The sequence below is a fragment of the Melanaphis sacchari genome, unplaced genomic scaffold, assembly GCF_002803265.2.
Source record: "Melanaphis sacchari strain LSU unplaced genomic scaffold, SCAv2.0 Contig110_pilon_pilon, whole genome shotgun sequence".
Taxonomy (NCBI): domain Eukaryota; kingdom Metazoa; phylum Arthropoda; class Insecta; order Hemiptera; family Aphididae; genus Melanaphis; species Melanaphis sacchari.
Window position 1 is genome coordinate 1,104,360 of NW_020270425.1, and position 26,932 is coordinate 1,131,291.

Sequence of the window (26,932 nt, forward strand, 5' to 3'; positions counted from 1 at the left end):
TTTTAAGATGTTATTATATTTATTGCAATAACTTCGCTCATAATAAAAACAATTATCACAATATATACATACATAGTACATAAGAGATTCTAAATGCAATTAGCCTACAGTTATATCACATAACATCATTTTATAAAGCAGTCCGTTCATCGTAAACAATAACTGCTTCATTGTCAACCAATATATCTGTGTCTTTGTTATTGAGGAACTGGCTTCTGGATTTACTCATGGCGATTATGGCAGCTTCATCATTTCTCATACGATTTTTCCTTTTTTTACTGAAATTTACCTAAAAAATAATTAATAAATATAATTATGTAATAAATTAAGCATATTTCTTAAAAAAAACCTTTTTTTATCAATGTCAAGTTACCACCAATGTCCTGAATTGTAACAATGTTATAAAATTTTATTATCATTATAAATTAGTAATAATAAAACAGCATTGTAAACAGTTGAGAGTTGAGATCAATAAATGATGACAATCATTTTAAAGTGTGTTCTGCATAACTTAAGAATGTGATAGGATAATTTTAAAGGTTTTGTTAGGTATAAAAAGAATATAGAAAATCATTTTTTTTTTTTTTTTAATTATATTTGGAATAAAAACTTTACGTAAATAATATTCACTGAAGTCTTCAAGAAAACAGGCCAGTAAGCACCATGACTCTGGTCACATACCCAGCCTGTTTCCATGGGTTTTCAAATTAATCCAATTATGGCAGTGCAAACATGGCAATTATTTTTATTATTATGAAAACCAATGACTCTTAATGGCCACTGGGTTCTTAACAGTCTCAGTTCAGTTTTAGTGACAAGGATTGTAGTATACTATGACTATAAAATATTAGTTTCACTTTGAATATGAAAAATATAAATAATATCCTAAACTATTTTTAGGATTATTGATTTTTCAATAAATAATTGTAAAATTGAGGTTGAGTTAATGTTAGACAATGTTGTTCTATGAAATATAAATGTTTTTCTAAGAATTCCATAGTAGTTTAAGAGGACGCCACACCACCCGTAATTTGATTAGAAAAATTGCTGCGTTATAATATAGTTATATACTACTTTTCCTATATTAACTGCACTTTCTTTCATAAAAGTTAAATTACCTTAGCATAAAGCTCTGATAAATTGTCAGATGTTGAAAATGGTCGTTTTTTGTTTCTCACATGTGTTGGAAGACTTCTTGTTCGCAGTGTTATAGATTTTCCATCACATGTATGGCAGTTGTCCAAAACTAAAAAGATTCATTAAAATAACATTCATTTAAGATTGTTTATAAAAATAATAACTAGTCTATTTTACATTCTACTTCAATCTAAGGATAATACATTTGAAGGATTTAACTACTTAAAAGTGTTCTCATCCTAATACACTTAGAACAATAATAATAATCACATTTTATGAAATGTAAAATAAGTGATAACACCCTGGATGAGCAAAAAGTTGTAAATAGAAAAATAATAAAATAATTTTACAAGCAATCGAAACATTTAAAAAAATCAAACAAAATAATAGACAAGAAAACTATTATTTAATTTTTACATAATAAATTAATAAATTAAACTAATTCCTAAGTGTTTTACAAATAATATAAAAGAATTTAAAAAAAGGTTTATAATATATTATTATATTCACTTCAAAATATTTAACTCAATATTAAAATTAATAAAACTTAACACTGAATTGCTAAGTATAAATTTTATATATTACACACTTCGAAATAGGATATTATATTACTTAAGGGTGAATATTATTTTCATTTTTATTCAAATGGAATATGAAATAGAACATAGAAAAGGCGTATTTTTAAACTATATAACTTTATTTTTTTTATTTATAGTAATTAAAAAATATTTTATTTGCAAATAGCAAGCATACTACTCACTGCTACTGGAAGTAAATTGATGAGGATTAAATTCAGAGATCTGAGGTAAAGCGTTTGGCAAATGGCAAGAGTCATTTTGGGTCTCATTGTCAATATAATGCAAATTAGGCACGTCAAATGTTTCATTACTAATATATTCTTTTATTTCACGTATACAAGGATCCTGAAATAAAAAAAATTATTAATATTTTTACAATTAATAAATCCATCAATGTAACATACAAATGACTGGAGTTGTTTTGCTGGTGGTACAGAAGCTGAACGTGGTACTGTATTTGTACTTACAGATTCCTCTCCTTGATCATTGAAAAACCAATGATCAGGAGAACCTTCTCTTTCAGGAAATAACTCAACGATACGGTTACTATATATAAAATTCCCAGTTTTAGGGTCCAGGAATACTGTGGAGTAACTGGAAAATACAAAATTTTATTAGTTAAAATTACTTTTATTATTATTAACAATAAATTATTTATATAACTAAATTAAAATTATTTTGCCATCGATTACAATTATAGTAAATATATTATAATACAAATGTAAATTTAAAATAACATATATTTTTAAATAACTCTGTTTAAAAATTCTTTAATAAATTAAAGGAAAAATTAAGGTTAAAATTTGAATAAATATTGTCAACAATAACAAGTAAACACTATGAAAAAATTAATGATGTTTTCAAAAATTTTTATCCATACAAAAGACAAAAAGTAGTAATGTTTATGTTAATAAAAAAACCACTGGTACCCATCTTCATTTTCAAATTATAATTAATGTAATAATTTCATTAGAAAAATGTTTACAAGCAAATATGATCTACATATTTTTCAGTTATATGATACTAAAAATCCTTAAAAATAAATCTCTGCTAGACAAATAGGTATCAAGTTAATAAGTATAAGTATTGGATTTAAAATTATTATTATCGACAATGTTTTGTTCTAAACAATTTCTGCTGTACTTATTTCTTACATAATGGTTAACTACATAAATGTATTGCGTAATAACTATGCTTCTATTGTTAGTATAAACAAAACTGTACAAGTCATGATTTGAATCTACTATAATTTATAATCTATAGTAAACACTTTATTAATTTGAAAAAAATGGCATAAAAGACCAAAGTAGGATAAAAAATAAATATATAATTATTATAATTTTAAATAAACATATTACTATTTAGCATCGATTTATACAAATTGTATTCTTTTTTACACCTATCAAAATTATATATGCAAATATTACCGTATATATTTTTTTCTACTAAATCCTAAATAATATTATAATTTATAATACAAAAAAAGATAAATTATTTACAACTCTTTTTAAAAACGGTTGACTCATTTAAAGTATTTTGATTTACTTAAGTTTTATATATTTTAGAGGTTTAAAAATCATAATGAAATTATAGTCACAGTCGGCCATTATTATAAATCCCTAATTTTATGTGAAGCTAAAAATCTTAACATAATGAAAAATAATGAGCCAAATTTAAGTTTTATAATTCATAAAATAAACCATCAAACTATTGTAGCATTAAAAACTATCAAGTTAAATAAATTATTGATAACTTAGGACTATAATATAATTTTTTAAAACATTTTAAAACTACCTAGGTATGTTAGTATTACTTCTTTGTTCTTCTTCCTCACAACTGCTATGTACTAAAAAAAAATTAATTAGAAATTATTAAAAGGTATAATATAAATAGACTAAACAAAAAGCTTACCATTTTTTTTTTTACAAAAACAACAATACCAAATTATAAATACAATTGTTATTGAAGTAAGTACTATAATGACAATAGCACATAATATAACAATTGACAGTTGATCTTTGTCTAGTTGCCATCCAAAAACATCCAAGGTCCAATCAAAACCCCCGGAAATATCCTGCAGAACAAAAAAAAATATTAATTTTACAAAATGTGTTATTATTTATATTGTTCAAAATAATATCATGTTAAAAGTCTTATAAATACCTATTTTATTCAAAATAGGTTTTATTGGATTAAAATTATTTACATAAATAATAATGGGATATGTTCTTTAGTTCATTAAATAATGCTTAAACAATTTAAATTGATTTTTATTATATATAATATAAATATTATATATTGATATAAATGGTCAAAAAATATAAACAAAATATATTGTATGATTAATATTATTAATATATATATATATATATATATCAAATAATTAGATAAAACATACTGGAGGCCACATTTTTGCTGTCAATGTAGTAGATTGTTGAAATACAGTCCCGCGTGTGTTTTCTTCAGACTTTGGCTGTATGTAAAGATCATCTGGAAATAAAATATAAATTTTTAAGAACTAGTAATGTAATAGGCTATACAATAACACACTTTAAATAACTGATATCATTAGAATAAAATATATTTTAATACAATATAATATGATACTATATTATGATTTATAAATGTTTCTGACATTAAATTTTAAATGAAAAATAGTTTAAAGGACATCAGTTTATAGAAATGCTAGTCAAAGCAGAGCTCAAATAAAAAAATACAAATTAAAAAATATTAAAAACATAGTTTAAGATTTATAATAACAATTATTATTTAATATTGTAAATATATTTTAAATATAATAGGTACGTTTTAAAATTTGTAATCTCATATTAATTTAAGCAAAATATGAATCGTCTTAATTGTAATTTATAAAATACACCTAATTCAACATTTTAAATTTATTTTTTAAGTACTTTAATAATATGCTAATTATTCAATGTTAATAACTATACATATTTAGTAAAAAAAATTAAAATATAAATAAATTAAAACCATTTATATAGTAAGTAGTAAATATTATGTAATTTAGTAATAAGTATTAGCCTATGAAAAATTATTAAAAGTATAATTTCTGTAGGATTTTTTTCACAAAAAGTTATAAATATAAAAGGCAAATATTTTTGATAGTTCACTTCTTCAGATAAGTATACAATTTCACACTTAAAAAAAATGGTATTTTTTTGTAAATTTGAGAGATTTCAGAGTCTAAAATTACATTTATAACAATATTAAATTTTTTTTTTTTTTACTTAAAGTATAAAGAACAAAGAAATTTTAAATAAATAAATAAATTGAAAGTTAATTCATAAGAAAAAAAAATTTAATGTAAAACTTAAAGTGTGCTCATTATAATTAAAATCTAATAAATATATTTGTTTTAAAAATGTATTAATTATCTTAAATCTCAGGCAACATTAATATGACACTTATAATACTGTTTATGGAGTTAATTAATGTTATCATTTCAGTAAATTACACACTTAAATTGTTTACTCATTTTAAAGATACTAAATTTAACACTAAAAAGTCAATAAAAACATTACCAACTGAATATCTATGTAAGATAATAAAACTAAACTTCAAGAGCAGATATAAATATTATAGAGCAACAGCACATGCACGATTACACTTTACTATAGAATATTAAATTTGTATTATTGATGAAATAGAATAAATTTAAATTGTAAATCTTTAAAAAGCATAAAATTTATAGCTAATAAATTTCTTTTTGTGAGAAATTGATTTACAATTTTTAAGTTTAACACATCTCAATATATATTTTGATGTGCATAGATTTTCAAATAAAAATATATAATTATTAATTTTTTAATTAAAATTATCTTAAAAAATTTTATTTATAGTTAATACAACACATTATGCTAATCTTATTTTAAATGAAATCAATAAATATTAATTTTTAAAATTTTTTTTGCCATTAAATATGTATCTATCTAGGAAATATAAGTGTATGGAATTTACAAAAATGTAATTTAAAGATTTAGGAATTAAGTGTACTGTGATTTGCAGAAACTAAATATTGTGTGAATGGTTAAAAAGTACCATCAATTATATTTTTAATCAAAGCATGAAAATATTGTATAATGAAAATTCATAATGCATAAATTAGTTTCAAGTTTTCTTTTAAAACAAAAGCTTTCTGTCTGAACAGTAAAAAAAACGATAAATTATTCAAATAATTTAATAATAGTTAAATGTTTAAGTACTCTATTTTTATAAATTATGTCCATATTAATTTCAAATATTAAAGAATAAAATAAGACATAATAGCTAAGTACCATGGTATAACTTATTAATTACGAAATAAAATGATAAATGGATAATTGAGTTAAATCAATTTTTAACTTTTCAAACCATAATAATGTATGTACCTATCCATGTAAGTTATAAACTTACAGAAACTTTCTGTTTAAACTAAAGCAAATAAAAACCTGTTTTACAAATCTCACTTCATGACATTTTTAAACCAGTTGGACAACAAGTGTTGTTTATCATACACTTGTAATTTATCAACATACTTTGATTATATCATTAGTATAGATAATAATATTGTACCAATAATAAAACACTTATTTTTACTTTAGAACCAAACAGAATTGGGTGTTGATAAACAATATAACAATTATATGGATAATTATAACAAAATAATGAATATCATAATGTCCATAGTGAGACAAAAATTAAAGTGACTTGAAAACTTATCGATTGGTAATAAATTGTTAAAAACTTACAAGGCATGCAATAATATTATATTGTTGTAAACCACTGAATACCTACCAATTGATACAAATCATGATATTTCTAAGGTCTGTAACGATGACAATGATGATATTACATGTCCATGATTCGCAGACAATAAACAAATAACAAATAATAATATTTTTACCGAGACGTACAGACAGGTTAGGTCAACTAGAAGAAAAACGTCATGAAGACCAACGGTACCCGAGAACTACATTTGCCAAGTACGCACTCGCTCGGGCCTACGGAACCAACGTAGGTAACGTCTTCGCTACAGGACAAGAGGCGTCCGCGCAATAGAACAACATCACATCATTATAATCGCTCGTACCTTCTCAGTTGGTGGTGGAGTCCGGACGTCACGATCCGTAGAGTCCGCCACGGTGACCGACGGCTAAGGCGCACCTGCACCGGGTGGTTGTTACCTACCCAAAGTGATGTCGCGGTGCAATAATTACGGGCGGCGCGAACTGTTGCGCCGCGCAAAAACCGAGTGAGTCGCGTACAGAACACGTCTCAGCCAGAGACACAATACCGCCGACGATCGTCGCAACAGTTGACGACACTTGACGAGACCGATTTTAACATTTCAAAACAGTATTCGTGCGATTGCGTTCGTAAAGTGGTCGCCCGATGTGTCATGAAACGTGTTTGTATGTGTGTGTGTTTGTGTGTGTGTTTGTGTGTGCGCGCGTTATCAGTAGATAGTGTTTTTGTTGATTTCCGCGTTGAAAACGATAACATCGCGGTATAGTAGTGACTGTGATGAAAATAATAATAATAATATTATATGGCGAAGGTCACGTCTCGTGCACCGTGTGTTATAATCATCGTCGGCGGCGACTGTATTCGTGCGCGTGCGCGACGCCGTTTTCGTAGTAAATCATAATAGGTACATATTATAAAAAGTATATATTTTATACGTCATATAATTATGTATTTGTGTATTTGTACTTTTATCAAACGTACTTGTTGTTCTTTGGAGTAGATTAAAAATGTTTATTTAAAAAAAAAAACAAACAACAATGTCGATGCCAATTCAACTGAGTTATTATACATACCTATATAATATGGAATACGTTACCTACCTATTTAATTAAGACGGGCACTTTTTTTCTATTCAACTTGTAACTGCTGCCTGCTACAAGTTAAAAAAATGACTTTCAACTTTACTTAATAAATTGAAAATTTACCCACGGTCCCTAAACAAATACCTAATAAAGTCTATTATATATTAATATAAATATTAAATCTCTTATTGTCGAATAGGTATTTTGAAATTTATTTCTGGCGTTAGGTTCCGAGTCCAATGCGCTCATATAAAAAAGTTTACTTCTTTGGGAAAAATAATAAATAACGATCAAAATACGAATTTCTATGAAGCGTAATCGTTTTGTAGTAAATTAGTTTTTAACTGTTGAATATCTTTTTGTTATTTCCTATTATTGTATTATTGTAAGTATCGTATAATTTAGCCACCGCGCCACGTTAATAGATATTGACTAAATTTTTCAAACTTTTTCCAAACTAACTGTAAAATAAAGTTTTCAAAGAGGTCTGCACAAAATTAAAAAGCACTTCTTAAGCTTTTAATTCGTTTTTTACAAAACTCCACGATGTTGTTGAATCGTTGTAATGAGTTACGAGTGTGGTGGATGATTTTCGTTTTTTAATTTAATCTATTATACCTACTATGTACTGCGATGTAAAGAAAAATAGAATATATAGGTAATGATCCACGTGCACGATAAAAATATCACACGATGTACCTACCTAGACCACACCCATCACCGACAGCCAGCCAAACTACCTACTATATAGCACTTTTTTTTAAGCTCAGAATTTCTCGAATTGACGGAAGAACAGTCAGTTATGCGTTTGGCCGTGTTTGGCCAAAAAGAACAAGCGCCAAAAACATCTTGTAGGAATTTTATTTTAAATTTAAATTTCTATATAGCAAAACAAACTGTATATAATATTACGATTATGTTTATCAATAAATATTCAAAACTTCCGAATTAGAGATTTATTTAAGCGTTGTGACAACAATATTTTTTATCTCGTTGTGGATTTTACATATTCTCTACTCATTGCATTAGGTTATACTCAGCTCCACATTACAGTAGATTGAAATTTATAAGTTTATTAGGGACCTTGGACCAATATTTTTTTGAGATGGTGATCTGATCTCCAGTCTTCCCAAAAACATTGGTATGATAAAAAAAAAAAAACCATGAATTTAATATACCTACTGGTATATATGCAATAATAGTGTATCAAGATTAAATTTTCATATTGTTACAGAACTAAATATTCTACATTTCAAAAATCATAAAGAAACTAACAGTATATACCAACATAATATGTAGATTACGTATATACATAAATTATAGATATCTACGCGTAAAGTCGTAAACATTTTTACTCTCTTATTAATTGATAAAATCTTGTACGCTGTTGACGTTATAGCGAATCTCAAATTTATCTTCTGTTTATTTTATTATTTAGTAAAATAAACAAATAAAACTATTCAAATAATAGACGAGAGGGTATAAACACATTTTATACCTGCAAGCTATGTTGCCCATCAAAAAATAAAGTCCTAGATATCTCATTGGTAGGTTATAAATATATTTTAAAACTAGAGCTCGGATTTGTAGGTATCTGTTTGAATATTATTTTTGCGTATTATATTACAATTTTTTAGAGTCTGAACATAGCGATGAATGTATTGATTTTACAATGATACGTTTATGATGTGTGTGTGTGTGTGTGTATGTGTGTGTTTTTTTTCTATCTGTCACATAAAAGTGGCAGTAAAAATACTTAGATTTTAAACTTTGGTAAAAGTTTATGGTGGCAAATTAGACATGGTTGATACCTACTCTGGTCTCTGAGCAGTGTTCAAAAATAAAAAATTCTCAATAATTTTCAAAATAACTGAGAATAATAAAAAATTAAGAAAAACAAAAATTTTTATGCAAAACAACTATGTTTACTGCAGTATTTGACAAATTGATTTGGTTTTTTTGTTGTGATTCAAAAAACAAAATAAAATTGTGAATAATTTCAATTTTCATTAAATACCTATTTATCATATAATATTTTATTTGGATAACATTTTCAAAATATTTCGACTCTTTTTAAGCAATTTATTGATATTTTAAATTTTTTCCATGAATATCAATAAAAATGTATTATAATATAAGTCAAAAAGCTTGAATATTTAAGACAAGGTCCTACATAAGTAGTTATTTTAACTATATTTAAAAATATTTAAAATACAAAGGTACATTTTGACAATTTTTTTCAAACATTTAAAATTAAAATTGTATCTAAATTTTATCAAAATCACAAAAATGTTTAAGTTGTTTATTTTTATAATTAAAAACTGAAAATGTAACACAAAGCTCTTCAAAAGTAATTCATACTGAAATTGTAAAATTAAAAAAAAATATTTATAAACAATTATTTTTTATATATTATTATACTTGAATTTAAAATGTTGACAAAGTTACATATTTTAACGATGAATAATAAAGTTTATTAATTTGTGATAGTTTAAAAACTTTATTCGTGGATCTTAAAACGTCTATGTAAATTATGAAATGTACTGTATGCAATGACATTTTCATAATATATATATATTAATTTATAAATATGAGTAATAGTTAGGTATTACTTATTTATACTATGAACATATCACACTGTTTTACAATAAAATGGTAATGACTCAAAAGTTAATAAAAAAAATAATATATTGTGGTATAAATATATATTATTATAATAATTAAGTATATTATTAATTTAATAAATACCTATAATATAATTTATGAGAAAAATTATTCGTTTATAATATAATATCAGTAAAGACTAAAGATAACTATTTACCGAGATCTATATTAATTTTGATTACCTTTAGCTAAAATAATAGAAAGAAAATGTCAATTCAGATTTTGGATCCAATACTATTGTTTCAATTGCTGTAAAATATTTACCATAAAGTGTGTTCACGTCAATTTTTTTCAAAATACATGAGCTCTCTAATTCTCTATACCTTCAAAACTGATCATAATTTATTATTCATTAGGGACATGAATCAACACTGCTAATTATTATTATTAAAATATAAAACAAATTCTAAGTATTGTTAGTCAGGTCAACCAGGATGACGCAATATCTGTACAAATTATGACTAAAGATGTTTAAGCATTATTATAACGACAAATCGTTCAATGCTTCTATGCGAATTCAACAAACCTATACGCAATTGAATTATAACTTATAACACTATTTACGCACTTAACAATTTCGTAAAATCAATAGTATTATACGTATAATATAAATATAGTGAGGTGTATACAATAATTCTAGGAAGCCAAAGTAATCTATATTTGCCATTTGCATATTTTCATAAAAATTCAAACAATATAATCAAAAATTCTAAGAATAATATCAAATGTTCTGCATTGCGCCTTTTATGTAAAATATGAACAGTATATAAATTGTGATTTTAAAATTCCAACTGTTAAAAACCTGCCAAACACGCATACTTAAAATACCACGCAAAAGTTCTCCGGCTCTCAAACCCTATGACTATTAGTTACAGCTCTCTTTCGTTTCAAAACATAAACATTCTTAGTGTATTTAGTAGACATCTAAAACGACAATGGTTATAAAGATCTTTTAAAATAAATTCTTTCTACTTCAAAAGAAAAAAAAAATGAATGAAAAAAGTATATTCATCACATATAGAGAGAACCAATCGGTAAAGAATTAAGTAAATTATTCTTCATAACATGTTTGTAGTTTTTGTATAGTTGAACTTTCGGACGTTACTTGATGCAATTATTATTAATTATTCTATTTAATTTTCTATTTGAGTGCCTATATATGTTTTCTTGTTGGTAATATATAAATGTCATCGGGCACTGTCGGTTACCAGTTATATTATATAATATCCATGTGTATAACAAATCTCGCACCTAGTAAGAAAATGAATTCGAATTAGCTAGGTTATAGTTCATAATCTCCCACACCTATACACATACACACATATAGCCAGTAGTCATCCAGAGGCATCACTGAACCTTTCGGCACTCACAAATATGAATGTGTCTCGTTTCTCTGTAATAATATGTATTATGTATGAGATATACCCGTGTAAGTATCAACGCCAAAACTGAAAACAATAAACCGTCACGACTTCTCGAGTCCGTGAACAGTATAAAACGGACATATTATATTTATTTATTTTTTATTAGACAAGTTTAATAATATATTTATTTTTTTTTATTTTTGCGTCGTAACCACAAATCCGATTGGTAAATAGTAGGTAAATACTTATGCGGATACAAAATATATCCTACAATATACTGCGAAGAGAAGAATCCAGAAATAATGACATTGATTTTATTTACGCCTAAAATATTTATGCATTAACAACTAGGTATACTACAACTTATATAATGGGTATAATGATGTATACTGAAACGACAATCTGATTACAAACTGTGTTTCTACACGATACACTTAAAAACCATTATTTAGTATAGACCCCATTATACTATTATGTAATTAGACGTTAATGGCTAAGTGACATAAGGGAGCACCTGGGGACTTAAAATTTAAATAGATCTCTAAATCAGACATTTTATAATCTGCCATTACAGAATTATGCTAACTATTTATGTGTAAATGTGTTTATTCTTAGCAATCAAATATAATAATGATTATTATTATTTACCTATATTTAAACGAAGAATAACAATTTTAGTTACTTTATTGCAATTTAAAAATATTGTTTGTGAATACTTGAAAAACGTTTTAACGTGTATTTTATACATATATGATGAAATTTTCAAATGTAATGTCGTTGGTAAAAATTATTAATTAATTTTCCATGTTACTAATAGTATAATAAATTACTCTTATAGCGATATAAATATATCAAATACCTAATATAAGCTCAGAATCATTTTTCGTATAGGTACAATGATTTTATTACTGAATTTAAATTGTATACATATACATTACAGTGAATTACTCTTCAATGATGAGGTACCCTCGACACCTATACTGCACAGCAAAACGGTTACATACTTGTTTTTATCTATAAGTACATGATTTAATTCTTTTAAGAATGAATCGTACATAATTCTCGCTGGGCATCATCGTTTTATCAAGTTTTAATTTTAAAGTGAGTTATGACTTATGTTCATCTATAAATCTATTGTATTTTATAGATATTAAATACTTCCAATTCACCTAAAATAAATAAAATGTATTTCCCAGGTGAACACAAATAATTTTACATTTAAATTTATATATAAGTTACAGTTCGCTCTTATATAAAAAAAATATAACAATATTAAACGTAATAAACTGAACATAAATTTGTTATATTATGCACTTATAAGACGGAGTTGTCGAAATAAGAGTGTGGTATCCAATTCAGAGTTGGTAGCATATTATAAATCTATCCTCGGGCTAAAAATTTGTTAACATAATATATTTTTATTCTACCAAAGAAAATATTATTATTTTTATTTTGTATTTTTTAAAGGAAGAAATAATTTCAAATGCTCAGATCTGAGATGCTATTTCGTTAACTTTTTTTATTTGGGATTAATAAGATTATACTCGTACAATATTATATTACTGTAAGTCCAGTTGGATTTTTTGGTGTTGAATTACTTAATAAATACATTTAAAAAAAAAACTCCTTTGGAGATAAAGTTGGTATTATTTCAAGTAGGAAATTCCAATCAAATATAATTGTATAAATGTATGTTAAAATAAAAATTTTTCTTTTTTCTTACAATAATTAGTACTACCTCTACTTAATTTTCAAGTATAAATTAATCAATACGTGAATAAATAAAAAATTTATATTCATTAAAAAAAAAGAGGAAAAAACATAAGGACTAACTCAATCAGTAACTAGAAATATCGAAGGGTAAGAACTAAGGACCTTCAAACGTGGTTTTCGGAGATAACGTAATACCATATTTTTATAAGCATACGACTATAAAATTTAAAAAAATATATAATCAAATAATTAATAAATTTACCGTACAGTGTACCTATGTATTAAACAATTAAAAATTTAATTATAGCAATGTAACAAATAAATATTTAAACTCCATAATAAATTATAAATTAAAATTTTAAATAAATTCTTACGATGCTGAATAACTTTTAAAGAAATAAAACGCTGCAAGCTAAACATTATTATGTTTTTAAATTCCTTTTAAATTAAGTTAGATGTTCACGATTAATGTACAAAAACACATTCACACATTATTTTTATATTAAATAAAATCATTAGAATTTAGTATGATTTTTTTAATATTATTTTTTGTTATAGTTTCCTAATTATACGCTAGATTGCTAGAATACCAAATTAAATAGACCCTAGTGAAATTGTGGGAATTCAACTCGACGTTGCGACTGTGAGAACCAAAAGCGCAAAAACATATTATAAAACCTATGTAGCCAAGTTATAATATAAACTAAGAAAAAGCGGAAGCAGTGCGACATAATATAAATTATATAATTGTTAAATAGCATAAAACCGTTAATTTCCTATTTATTAAATATATGGCTGCGAGAGTAAAGTTATGCAAGTTTAAGCAAAAATAAATCATTTTTGTAAAATAATATGGCTTAAATGTTGAAAGTCTTTATTATTCATAATATAGGTGTAGATTGAGGTATTAAGAGGTATAATATACTTACATATATCTCAACTAAATATTTACTTCTATACATAATATATATTATATATATATATATACACATATTATTTAGGTATAAATATACCTAAAATAGTTAAATACTTTCCTGAATATTTAAAAAAATAATAAGAATAATTTTATATCAGGATTTTTTTAGCCTCTTCCCTTAAAAATATATAATAATGAAATAAAATAAAATCTCCGCCTATCATTATTGTTAGATATATAATTTAATTGGTGTCCGGTGATACACAGTTTTCTGGTGTTACTATTAAGTATATAGGTACTAGTAAATATATTATCATGATTTGTGAATAAAAATCTTTTTAACTTCTAATTGTATCCATATATTAAAATGATATTTTGAAAACAGATAACAACCATTATTTTTGCCGAATTACTTTAATAACAAGGTTGTGTTTACTGTTGTTTTGTTTACAATTAATTGCATTACATGATGAGTAAATAAATATATTTTTATAAAATTTAAAAATTTATAATAGACTTTACTTCGAAACTCAAAATCCAAAGTATACCTATACAAAAAACGGCAATAGATAGTTTAAGTTTGTAAGTATCTACTTAACTATGTATCATATAGTTTCATAACACAGCGATAATCCTGTCGATACATAGTATTATATTATTATGTAATATCAAACTATAAAATCCTTGACGACGGTGGAGATATTAACTAAAATAAGTACAAAACGATCGAAAACACAACAAAATAACCATAGCCTATGGGCTATAAAGGAAAGTCACGAGGTCAGATTAAAAACGTTGGTAAACAAAATAATATTGACACTATTCGTCTTTCGCCAAAAAAGGACATAAACGGACCTGAGGAAATAAAACACACACGCTGTTATTAATATGGCTTTCAAAATGTATCAATAAAACGCGTTCGTTGATTAAATAACAACGCTATAACAACAATAGTAAGAAAATTAAAATAGTAAAAATAAGAATAATTTGTTATTTTATTCGAAACAAAATATACTATACAAGCATTTACATGAAATTTAAATGAATACCCCAGCTTTGATGAATGCCTTCAATAACCACTACTGAAAATCATTTTCGTCTTGACAGAAAAATAAGAAGTCAAATAATTTATTTATTTATTTATTTATTTACGTATTACTGAAAATATAAAGGTGAATACTTAGTCACAGAACAAATATATGCGATATGCCAGATAATTATAAACAAGCAATTTATTAAAATCATATCATAAACGTAAATACAATATTTGAAAGAAATATACTTGTTTTCGAAATTGGATTTTCGCAATAAGCTAAATAATATATGAAATAATAATTATTTGTGTGTTTTAATAATATTAAAACAAAATTATAGGTAATGAAAATGTACTAATATGAATCCACCTAACACGGTGTATAAATAATAAATATGATTCCTACGTATTTTTTTATTTTTGTAATATTTTCATTAATTTATTATGAAGTTAAAAAATTAAAACTGTGAAATACGAACCCACACAGTGTATTATAATAATGTCATCACACAATTCACACCAAGTGACAAGACGTGACATCGTGTCGAAATACGGACTAGGTACCTACCTATGTATAAGCTTTGAGTTTGTATAACAACTGTTTATCGGTTCAACGGTTACAAGTGTACAACACATGAAACGGGACGCTGACAACGTCTACTTGGTACTAGCACAGTGTACATTTTTTTGATAAATATATGAGTTTTAAGTGTATGACAAGCATATACGTCTAACTATATAATGTCTGGAAATCGAATATTATATTATTATTTCTTACGAGATTCATCGAACTTCGATGCAAAATTTAATTTAAATTCCGAAATGTTTATGACAGCTTTATCTTATGTATATTGTATAGTAATAAATGACAATAAACAAAATGTACATGTATATATATTTATAAATTATGTAAGCTAAATAATAAATACTAAAATATACTAGTCACGTAATACATACCTATATTATACATTTTTTGATCAGAACTTGGTAAATATTGTAATATTCTTTAGTAAACAATACTGCAGAAGAACTTATGTATTATATATTTATATATAATTAAATTTACAAATACCGTTGGTACGACAAGTATCAGTACCGTGTTTAGTTAGAGATTTGGTGGTCTATTGACTTTACTTGAAATTTAAATTACTAAAGCAGCTCTGTAAACTATAAATATTTGTCTATAAACATGAAAATTCAAAATTGTTTATTAAAAAAAAAAAAAAAAAATAGTATAATACTCACACTATATGGTATATTTTACCAGCAGTTTATCAGTTTCATAATTCTATTAAATACACCGAAATAATATTATTTTTTTTTACTTATAACTGATTAACTATTTGTATAATATTGCATACAAAGGTATGATAACAATAAATTATGATAACTAATGATATGTCGCACGACGTTTTGTTAATAATAATTAATAACAAATTCCAAACCCAAAAATATCTAATGTACTAAATGTATTGATAATTCTGATAATTGCTGTCGATCGTTAATAAAATGTTTATGTATTGGTTAAATTAAACCCTACTCTACCGATAAACATGATTAAAATTTGTCAAACAAAATGTATTCATAAGTATTTACTGCAAATTTATTCTCCGTATAAGTGTCGGGCTGTAATATTTTTATTATGCAGTACATACATAATTTTTATTATCAATCAATCATTTAGTTTTTCAACTGTTTCTTACTCCTTAATTTTTTTTTTTTTTTACTAAAATGTTTAAATAATTAAAACTTAAATAATGTAATTTAATTAACTAGTCATAAAAACAAGCATAAAAAGAAACTAAGACAGCTCAAATGAGCTTTCCACTACAAAATTAAGAAAAACACGATGAAAACAGCAGAATTATAAGAATGTAGATACCTCAAAATGTCCTGCTGTCTCCTTCATCATCATCAATTTAATTTGTATTATCTTGTTCATTTACATTTTTATATTAATAAAATGTATCATATTTTATAAAAACAATTATTTTGTATTTTAGATTTATTTATTTATTTATTTTAAAGGCATTATACGTAATGATTATTTCTAAAATTATGGATAATAAAAATGTCTTTTTTTTTTTAACAATTTTAAAACACTTACAGACATATAAAGGAAAATACATTTTTAGCTATGCTCAATTAAAATATGATACATAATAATATAATGTATTGTATCGAAAATAAAATATAGATATTGATTTATTTACTATACTCGTATATTGTTAATTCTATGACTTAAAAATGCTAAATATCACCAGTTATAAAACTTTCATATTTTATTAACTTTTTCAAATTTCAATATTAATTATAGAAAGTTTGAGCAATTATAATATGTATACTGTAGACCGTAAAGAACTATCCTATAGGTATGTTAAAAGTGATATTAACTTTATCAATTGTTACAATTACTTTTTCACAGTAAACATAATATACAGTTATACATTTGTAGAAATACCCCTGAGAAATTAAAGTATATAGACACAAATATTTTAGTATCAATGTTTGAGATTATTTTATATAAATAGCTAAATAGTTCTTTATTTTACTATAAAATACAGAGCAACATTTTCAGAAAAATATTTTACTTCAAAATATAAAATTATTTAATTTAAATATTTAATGTTAGATATTATACTGAATAAGACATAACAAAATGATTGAAAAAAATTACGAAATTAATTTTAAATTATTGTAGATAATCGGTGGTCAATAATTATCATTTGGTGATTAAGTGTGCTTATACGTATATTATATATAATAAATAATAATATTATAATTTATAAGTAATATTATTATTGTTAATATAATGGTAATTAAATGTATCTTTTATAAAAATAATATGTCATCAAAACTATGGTAATAACTAATAACAATAAGATACTGAGTAATTAAATTAGGTATTTAAACATAAGATTTCTGCAAGGTATTATAAGGTATTTATACGTATACATTTATGTTATAATAATATTCTTTGAAAGTAAAATTTTAATGCTAAAAATGTATAGGTATTTGATAATCTATATTACTGTATATTTGTACGACGTATACTTTAGGTAGTTAATTAACATTTTAAAAATAATTTTCATTTTACTTATTTATATTTATGTTTGTTTAAAATGAATGGCATTATATTTCAAAAGACCATAAGGTAAACACATTTTTAATGGTTTCGTGGTTCATAGAATTTACAATAAAATTATTAAATTCAACATTTGGAATTGTATTTTCATATCAACAATAGTATTATTGTACGTCATTCAAAAAGTATTGTGAAAATTCAACGAAAAATGTACCAAATTCATTGCATTGTATTTTTTTTTTCATTTAAGAGTAATGGGCATTAAAATTATATAGATACAATAATATTATATTTTTGTTTACTATTATTAAATATGAATACGCTCTTATGCACACACAACTTTTTTATTTATTTTAAAAAGTGAAGTAAATAAATAGTATAAAACATAAGTAGCTTAAATAATATTGTAAAGTATTATATTGATATTTCAATATTTATATTTAATATTTGTATACCTTTACTATGGTTCATTGTAATAGAAGATTTTAGAATTTAGAGCCTTAATAGCTGTGGCAGTTTTTAATAGTTACATAAACCTTTCCTAAAACATATAAAAACCATTTATAGATATACCAAAAAATGTATACATTATAATTTCTCATTAATACACAAATACGTAGACTATATATAACGTAGAAAAAAATATAGATTTAAATTGAAGTTATTGAATATATTTCAAATGTTTAGGAAAAACTATACAATTTCAGTGCGTCCATAGCTTTTCTGAACCTAAAGTACACCTGCTAAAGTTTACATATTAAAAATAACTATTTAGGAATGTTATAGCAACTTACTATTTATACCTATTTCATAAAATACACTTGTAAAATACATAAAATTTTCAATTAAATGTAATGTGCATACATTTTTTGATAAGCTTATAATACCAATAACATAAGTAACATGCAGTAACGTATTAAATAAGCGATACATTTATTCGTTTATTTTAATGTTTGTTCTAAAAAAAATCATATGATATAAAATTAGTTAATGTTTAAAAAGTGAATTCTACCCCCCCCTCCGATTTTTTTTTTTAAAAACTTAGTATTTATATATGTTAAATGTTGTTCTTAGAAGACGACTTTGATAAAAGATATTAAAGTAGTTATAACTTATAAATAAGTTCAATAAAACTATTTAATGTTTGATTTTAACACTTTTTTAAGTTTTATAAGATATATTTAACCGATAATTCTCTAATGCTTTTGATGTTTTTAAAATAGGTCATTCATAATTCTTTGTAATATCTAAATATAGCTTATACATATTGAAAATAAGATATTATTCCTTATTATTTCAGAGTGTTATTGAGAATTAATTTAATAGTTTTTACATCTTAAAAAGTTAAAACACATGAAACACACACCTAATTTTATGTAAATTTGCGTTTATAGCTGAAAAACCTTAGATTGTTTTCACGGCACTGTACATTGAACAAATTTCAAAATAATAAAATAAAAAAAAATTAAAAGTGTTTATATTTTTAAAATAACATTAATTAATTATTTTTTTGTTTTATTTTGTTTTTTTTGTGATAAAACTGTCTAATCCACCATTAAATCTATAACGACCACTTAAATTATTACATTTGAAAGAAAAATTAGTATTTTTTAAAAATTTTATAAAAATAATTTCAAATAACTATTACTTAACTTTCATGATTAACTTCGGTTTCTACTACCATTTAATATAAATTGTATAATATACGTTCAAATACTACTACTTTTCTCTGTATTTTGAATTTTAAAATGATTAATGTTAAAAGTGATAGTACCTACGATTCATTTAAAATTTAATAATAATACTTATATAAATTGGTATAATCAACTAATCGTCATTAATCATTATTATATAATTTATGAAGCTATCACAATAATTAATAATATTATTTCAGGGGATATTATACGTTATTATATTTTATAAGTAATACTTTATTAGGTACCTACCTAATTATGTATAAATTAATTAATAAATATATCTTTATTATATAATCACATATTTATATCTATATAGAAATGCTCCAAATCCACGAGAAATAATATTCTAATAACTAACAAGTATTCATTATTGTTATACCTGTATTCAACATTGAACCTATAATTAGATATAGTACAATATATACCGAACAATTTATTAATTAAGAAAAAGTTCTTAACAAAGAAAACATCAGATTTTCAAGCTAAAATAAACATTATGTATTAATTCTAAAACGTTGTAAATAGCTCAATATATTAGTTCTTAAGTTTTTGTACACAGCTAAAAACTAAAATAATTATAAATTAAAAATTTGTATTTAATTTTGTTAATTTACACTACGCTATGATAATAAATTAATAACCATAAATGTTTAAAATGTGTTAAGATGTGTATTATTTTGTATTTGTCATCAGTCATCATCTTTAGTATCGGCCCTCTCCCTCAGAAGTAAAAAAAAAAAATATACTCATGTTTGAATCAAAATATATTATAAATTTATAAAATAGTATAATAACTATAAGATTCCAGACTATAGTACAAAAATATTTTAAAAAAATAGGTTCATAAATCTTAAATGACTAAAAATATTGAACAAAGTATTTTTTTAACTTCTTCCTCATCTCCCCTAAAAAATTGAAAATACTCCACTGCTTTTATGTATATTATTATATTTTATATATTATCCATTATTCCAATGACATTTTCAATTGTTTTTTTTTTACACAAAAATTAATTTACTATTGAATAAATAAAGTAAGTAAAAGAAATTCTTTAGTATAAAATATAAAATATACTTGATTATATGGTCTTAGCTCAGAATCGTTTTTGCAATGAGGTATCATTGATTTCAAATTTAACACATACATTAAAATGACTAATTGAGTCATGAAATATATTTTATAATACATCTTATCACTTATTTTTAATTATCTATGACCGGGCTATGGGCTATGATTGCAGCCTTTTTATCCGTCATCCATGATTAGCCAAGCCTAATAATACATTAAAACCCATACGTGTGTTATAATATTGCTAATTTTTTTAAATTTACATTTATTACACCATGTTAAATTATCAAGCTAATATATTTTAATATGAATAATGACTGATTATTATGACATTTATATAAGTACTATATATTATGTATAATAGGTTTTTATTAATATTTAATATTATTCACTATTCATGTATAATAGAAATCATAAAATATGGGATATTATTTTGTAAGTATAATAGTGGTTTAAATTTAAAACTGTTCAAGTAAAATAGCAATAACTAACTATACCTAATATTTATTAATATACTTTATGAATTCAGTATTTTATATAAATATATTGTAAATATATGATCATGTACCTGATCAATATAAATATAAAATTTAATCATGAACAATAATCTTATAATTTCCTAATATGATACCGACTATAATATAAGCTATAATGATTTGTAGTATACTAGGTAGTAGGCATATTATAATTTATATTTTACAGTGTATAAATATATTCAAAATTGTAATACATTAAATTATAATAACTGCATTGTTATTATATTGCGTAAACATTTAGATATTTATCTTTATATATACATATCATAATGTTTATAGATTTAAACAAATGTAAGAGTTTGTCTCGAATCAATTTTTACAGATCATATATTGTTAACGTAATAGGTATATATTATATAAAAGTAATGATCAGATGTAGGCTTTACTTTTATGTATTTTACACCACACGCTTTCTTCGTGTTATCTACATGTTTCATAAAATATATTGTGTTTTCTCTGACGTATAAGCCTTTATTTTTTTGAAAACTTATTACCTTTTATGTATACATAAACCCTTATACGACAAATCGATCAATTTCAAAAAACCAATGTCTCATTATACGTATAATACTACACATAGTCATTGTTTTTTAGTATTTATTATGCATCCATACATAGTGAACAGAGCTGTAACTTCAAGAATCAGGGACCCCATGGGTGACGGGTCACTGCATAATGCATTTAAATGAATCGAAAATTCCAAAATATCAATATTTACGTACTCATACGTGTATAATAAACAAACCATCATTTTATTATTTCATATCATGTAGATTATCTTATTCTGTAGGTTTAACAAAAACTATTTGAACCATGCGATGTTTAAATATATAATATTATGTATAAGCTTAAAATAATATTATAATATAATACACGTCATGAAACATTATTGTACAACATTAAAAATCAGTAAAAGGTGAACACTGAATACTATACTATACACATATAGTCTCTATACTAGTACCTGCCACTACATGGGATTTAATAATTAGCTTAAAATACTATGACGTGAGTAAATACATTAGCTATAGGTACACCTATATTATATTACCTACGCGACTATTTAATTGTATAACATACAAGGTGATTTTTTTTTTTAATAGTGAATAGTAAACAATCTTAGTCTAGAAAGTCATTCAAGTTTTCAAAAATATTATTTTAATATTACTTTAAGTCACTACAAAACAATTTTTAAACATTTATACTTTAAATCATACATTTTTAATTTCATATTCCAAAACAAAATATTTTCCTAAAGATTTCGATATTAAAAAATTTAATTATTTTGATTAAATAGTTAATTTTTTATAAGTTTAGTTTAGTTTTTTCGAATTATGTTAAAATTCTTCAAAGTATGAATGTGATTTGTGAATTTAAATTACCAAAAATGTATTTAAATAAAATGCAGTTAAAATAATAAAAAAATTAAACTAAAAAAAATTATAAAAAAAAGGTTTGTATATGTATATGTATATATATATGAAAATAAGCTTATTCGCTTTTATTAAAATAATAGTATAAATATTATATGTAAAATATACTTTTTTATATATGACAAAATATACAAAACTATACAAATAAAACTTCGTATTTGATTTCACAAAACAAATTTTTATATTTTCAGGAATATTTTAAAATCTACATACAAAATCATATAAATGCAAAAAGTTCGGAACATTAATTAAAAGTATTTAAAATATATATTAGCATATGAGTAACTACTATACAAAATGTTGGTCAACTATATTTAATACTCAGCTCACATAAACTTACATATTATACTTATAAGCTATAGATAACTACTAGTTATTTCGCTACTCATTTGAAATTCGATTTCTATTTATTATAGCAATTTTCATCTAGCTAAGTAAATTGTTCATATGGTGATATTTCGGGAAATTAAATTAAAAATGTATGAAATAAAAAAAATAAAAACTTAATAAATGTTAACGGTAAAAATATTATATTACTAAGTTATAGAAAAAAAAATTAAAAATTTCCATCTATATGATAATTTAGTTAAAGACTCTTTGATAAAATGAATATTCATTGTAAAAAGAATAACTCAAAATAATAGTAAGCATATACATATATAATTTATATACATTATCGTTATTCATTAAGCAGATATTTAAATGTTTATTATATATTGACGTTTATAAAATTACATATAAAAATATGAATTTCATGAATTATGTAATTTTATGAATATTATAACTTATTGCTATTGTAGGTGAAAACCTAAATGTTAGTACTAAGTAATATGATTTAGAAAAATAAATTTAAATGATAACATTGACTAAAATCATTTAACTTTTGAATTAGGTAGATAAATATTAAAATAACTAGGTACTATTTAATTGAAAAAATTATGTTGCTCGTCTTATCATACATTATTAAATTAATTTAAACAATTAGATATATTTATTATAATTATTCACATTATGACCATTATAAATAGGTACTATTAAATACAAAATACCCATAATAGGTTAGATAAACTGAAATAATAAATTAAGACACATAAAAATAATTTTTGTTCATACCACTTTTTAGTTTTCATAGTAAATAAATAGGTACTTCCATTATAATATACTATATTTTGTTGTAATATAGAACATTAAACCAAGTAAATAGGTATATATTTATGTGGGCTACTCCTCCAATTAATTTAATTAAAAATGCAATACTATCCAACTCAAAAAACTATTTACCATATAACCATATAGGTATTATTCAAGCTATTCAAAATAAACATATTATTTGTATATTATTTAAACACTATTTAAAAAATATTTATATATATTTATGCTCTAATTAGAAAGAAATGTTGATGAGGTTGAAGATTTAAGAATCAACTATATCGTATTACCTAATATACAATTACGAATTATTATAAAACACATTTATTTTGAAATTTTGAGCTGAATTTATTTTATAGTATCTATATTCTTTGTACTAATTAATAAATATGCACTAACTATGGGAAATATTATATTTGTCGTACGATTGGAACACAAATTAAATTAATACAATAATATTGATTATTTGAAGTAGGCACCTAAACAGCTATACTTCGAAGTATTAAATTTTCTTTTCTTTTCAAAGAATTCAAATATACAAATAACTTGAATTTTTGATTTATAGAAAACAAGAGATAAGTACGTGTATGTACCTACATATATATGTTGCTATGTTCACTGAACTAAATAATTGTTGTGCAATTTCACCCGATCATATTGAATTTTATTATATCAAAACCACCATTAATTCCAGAATAACGATAGTCATATAAGCTTGTTTTCAAATTTAGGTACCGTTATATTATATTTGCAAGTTCCATTTTCATTTCAAAAGTTTTCAGAAAAAAATGTATGTACGTTAATTGTTTGTTTCATCATATAAATTGTATTTGACATTGCAAAAGTGTAGTAAATCGAATGGTTATTGAATTTATAGTATTTAATAATAATTGCCGCGATGGATTGTACAGCACATTTCAAAACAAGATATATGTACATAGTTTTGTATAAACGACCCTGTTTTTTAAATAAAATCTTAACAAATATTCTGAAAGATTTAAAAAAGACACTAAATACATTATTTACAATATAGCCAATAATAATTCACTTAGTTACATATTACATGAATTGGGTAAATTACTTTTTACCTTATTTATATTTTATACCTACCTATATTACAGGAATAAGGTACTCCTAAACATAAACGGTATCTTAGTGGGAGGAAGGGGATGCAGCAGTCCTTTTCATCATGAAAACATATATAATTTATTGTTAATAATATTTTTTTAAACTAATTGAATATTAATTTTATGTTGTAAAATTGAAAATATAACATTTTAAATTGGTAGTTACAATCATTCATAAAATAATTATACTACATATTACTAAATATTACATTTTTTTTTATTTAAGAAAAATAAAAAACGGTAAGTTTAAAATAACAAATATTGATATGAAAATGTTAGAGGTGTGGGTTTATAAACTATGGTAAATACAGGGCTGTAAAGAATACTTTTAAAAAGTATTTAAATAAATAAAATATAACATTGAAAAAAATATTTATAATAATTACTGAATAATTAACATAACAATTGTATTTTAAATAATTTTCAAATATTTACTTAAAAAAAAAAAAAAATGTTCTTGATGCCTAAATGACTATCACAATTTTATAATTGTGAATATTCACATAATTGTTCATTCGTAAATATAAATTGTTATGTTTAATTGTAATAAAATAATAAACATTTATATAAAATATAAAAGTATTTAAGTATTATTCAAAAGAAAGAAAAAAAGTATTTCTGCAGAGTCATATACCTATTCAATATTTAAAAAACTCTAAATATCAATATTCAAATTTTAAATATTTACTTTTCGCCTCCGATTAATTATGGTCACATAAATAAATTATAACGTAGCTAATTAGTAATTATAAAATAAATATTATTTACATTTTAAATAATAATTATCGTTGACCTCCGCACATAATTATATTCTTCAATATAATTATTATCAGCCGATGGATAAATACCATTGTTCTGAGCTCCATTAATAACTTTGTATATTTTTTGATATATGGTCTACACACGGGTCGTCGGTTTCAATAATGCGACATTTCACAAATTATACGTAAATGATTACGTACCTACGTGTTTATAATATTTTAATAAACCAACTATGAAATACAAACCGACTATTTCTTCTGTTCGACCCGGACCACAATGGTTGATCATAAATACTTAACTCAACGCCCGTTTATAATAATGGATAAAGATAAAACATTTATCATGAAACGTAATAATAATAATGACAACAAAACGATTGATATTAAATGGTTAACTCACTTTTATTATTGTAATCGTCGTACGGGTAATCCAGATAATCATTGCCGACGTTGTTCATCATGTACACTCGATTTACGATATAATAATAATAATTATTATTATTATATATTTCCGTCCGGTAGGTACTTTGTATAATAATATGACTTCGGGCGAGAAAAACAACACTTATCGAAACTATGAGCGTTTTAAATTTGAACGGTTCTTTTGACTTAACGAGTCATGGCTATAATAATTATATTGCGTTATTTTCTATTCTGTTTATTGACGTTAAATGCAATATTATAGCACATCGGACGCGATCACAACAGACCGCATATGATATGTTATTATGATACGTATAAGCCTTACAGAGTTTTACCGCGCGAGCGTATTAATAATAAAAATATTGCATTTGAACGGTACCACCGGACAAGATGCGGCTCGATGAACGACTACGCGAAGCC

At 23.7% G+C, this 26,932-nt stretch overlaps 1 protein-coding gene across 4 annotated transcripts; it reads right to left on the bottom strand.

Annotated features, from left to right (window-relative positions):
* LOC112603737 lies at positions 1-26,932 on the bottom strand. Of its 4 annotated transcripts, none has more exons than XM_025352459.1 (8): positions 26,490-26,932; positions 4,114-4,205; positions 3,627-3,789; positions 3,510-3,561; positions 2,120-2,309; positions 1,898-2,060; positions 1,119-1,246; positions 1-289 (listed from the first exon to the last, which is right to left on the bottom strand). In XM_025352459.1, exons 1-8 carry the CDS (start codon positions 26,548-26,550, stop codon positions 131-133), a joined length of 1,008 nt encoding a protein of 335 aa, XP_025208244.1. In that variant the 5' UTR covers positions 26,551-26,932; the 3' UTR covers positions 1-130. The 4 variants fall into 4 exon arrangements, with proteins under 4 accessions (XP_025208244.1, XP_025208245.1, XP_025208247.1 ...); XM_025352460.1 differs by lacking the exon at positions 26,490-26,932 and adding an exon at positions 6,805-7,164; XM_025352462.1 differs by lacking the exon at positions 26,490-26,932 and adding an exon at positions 6,629-6,791.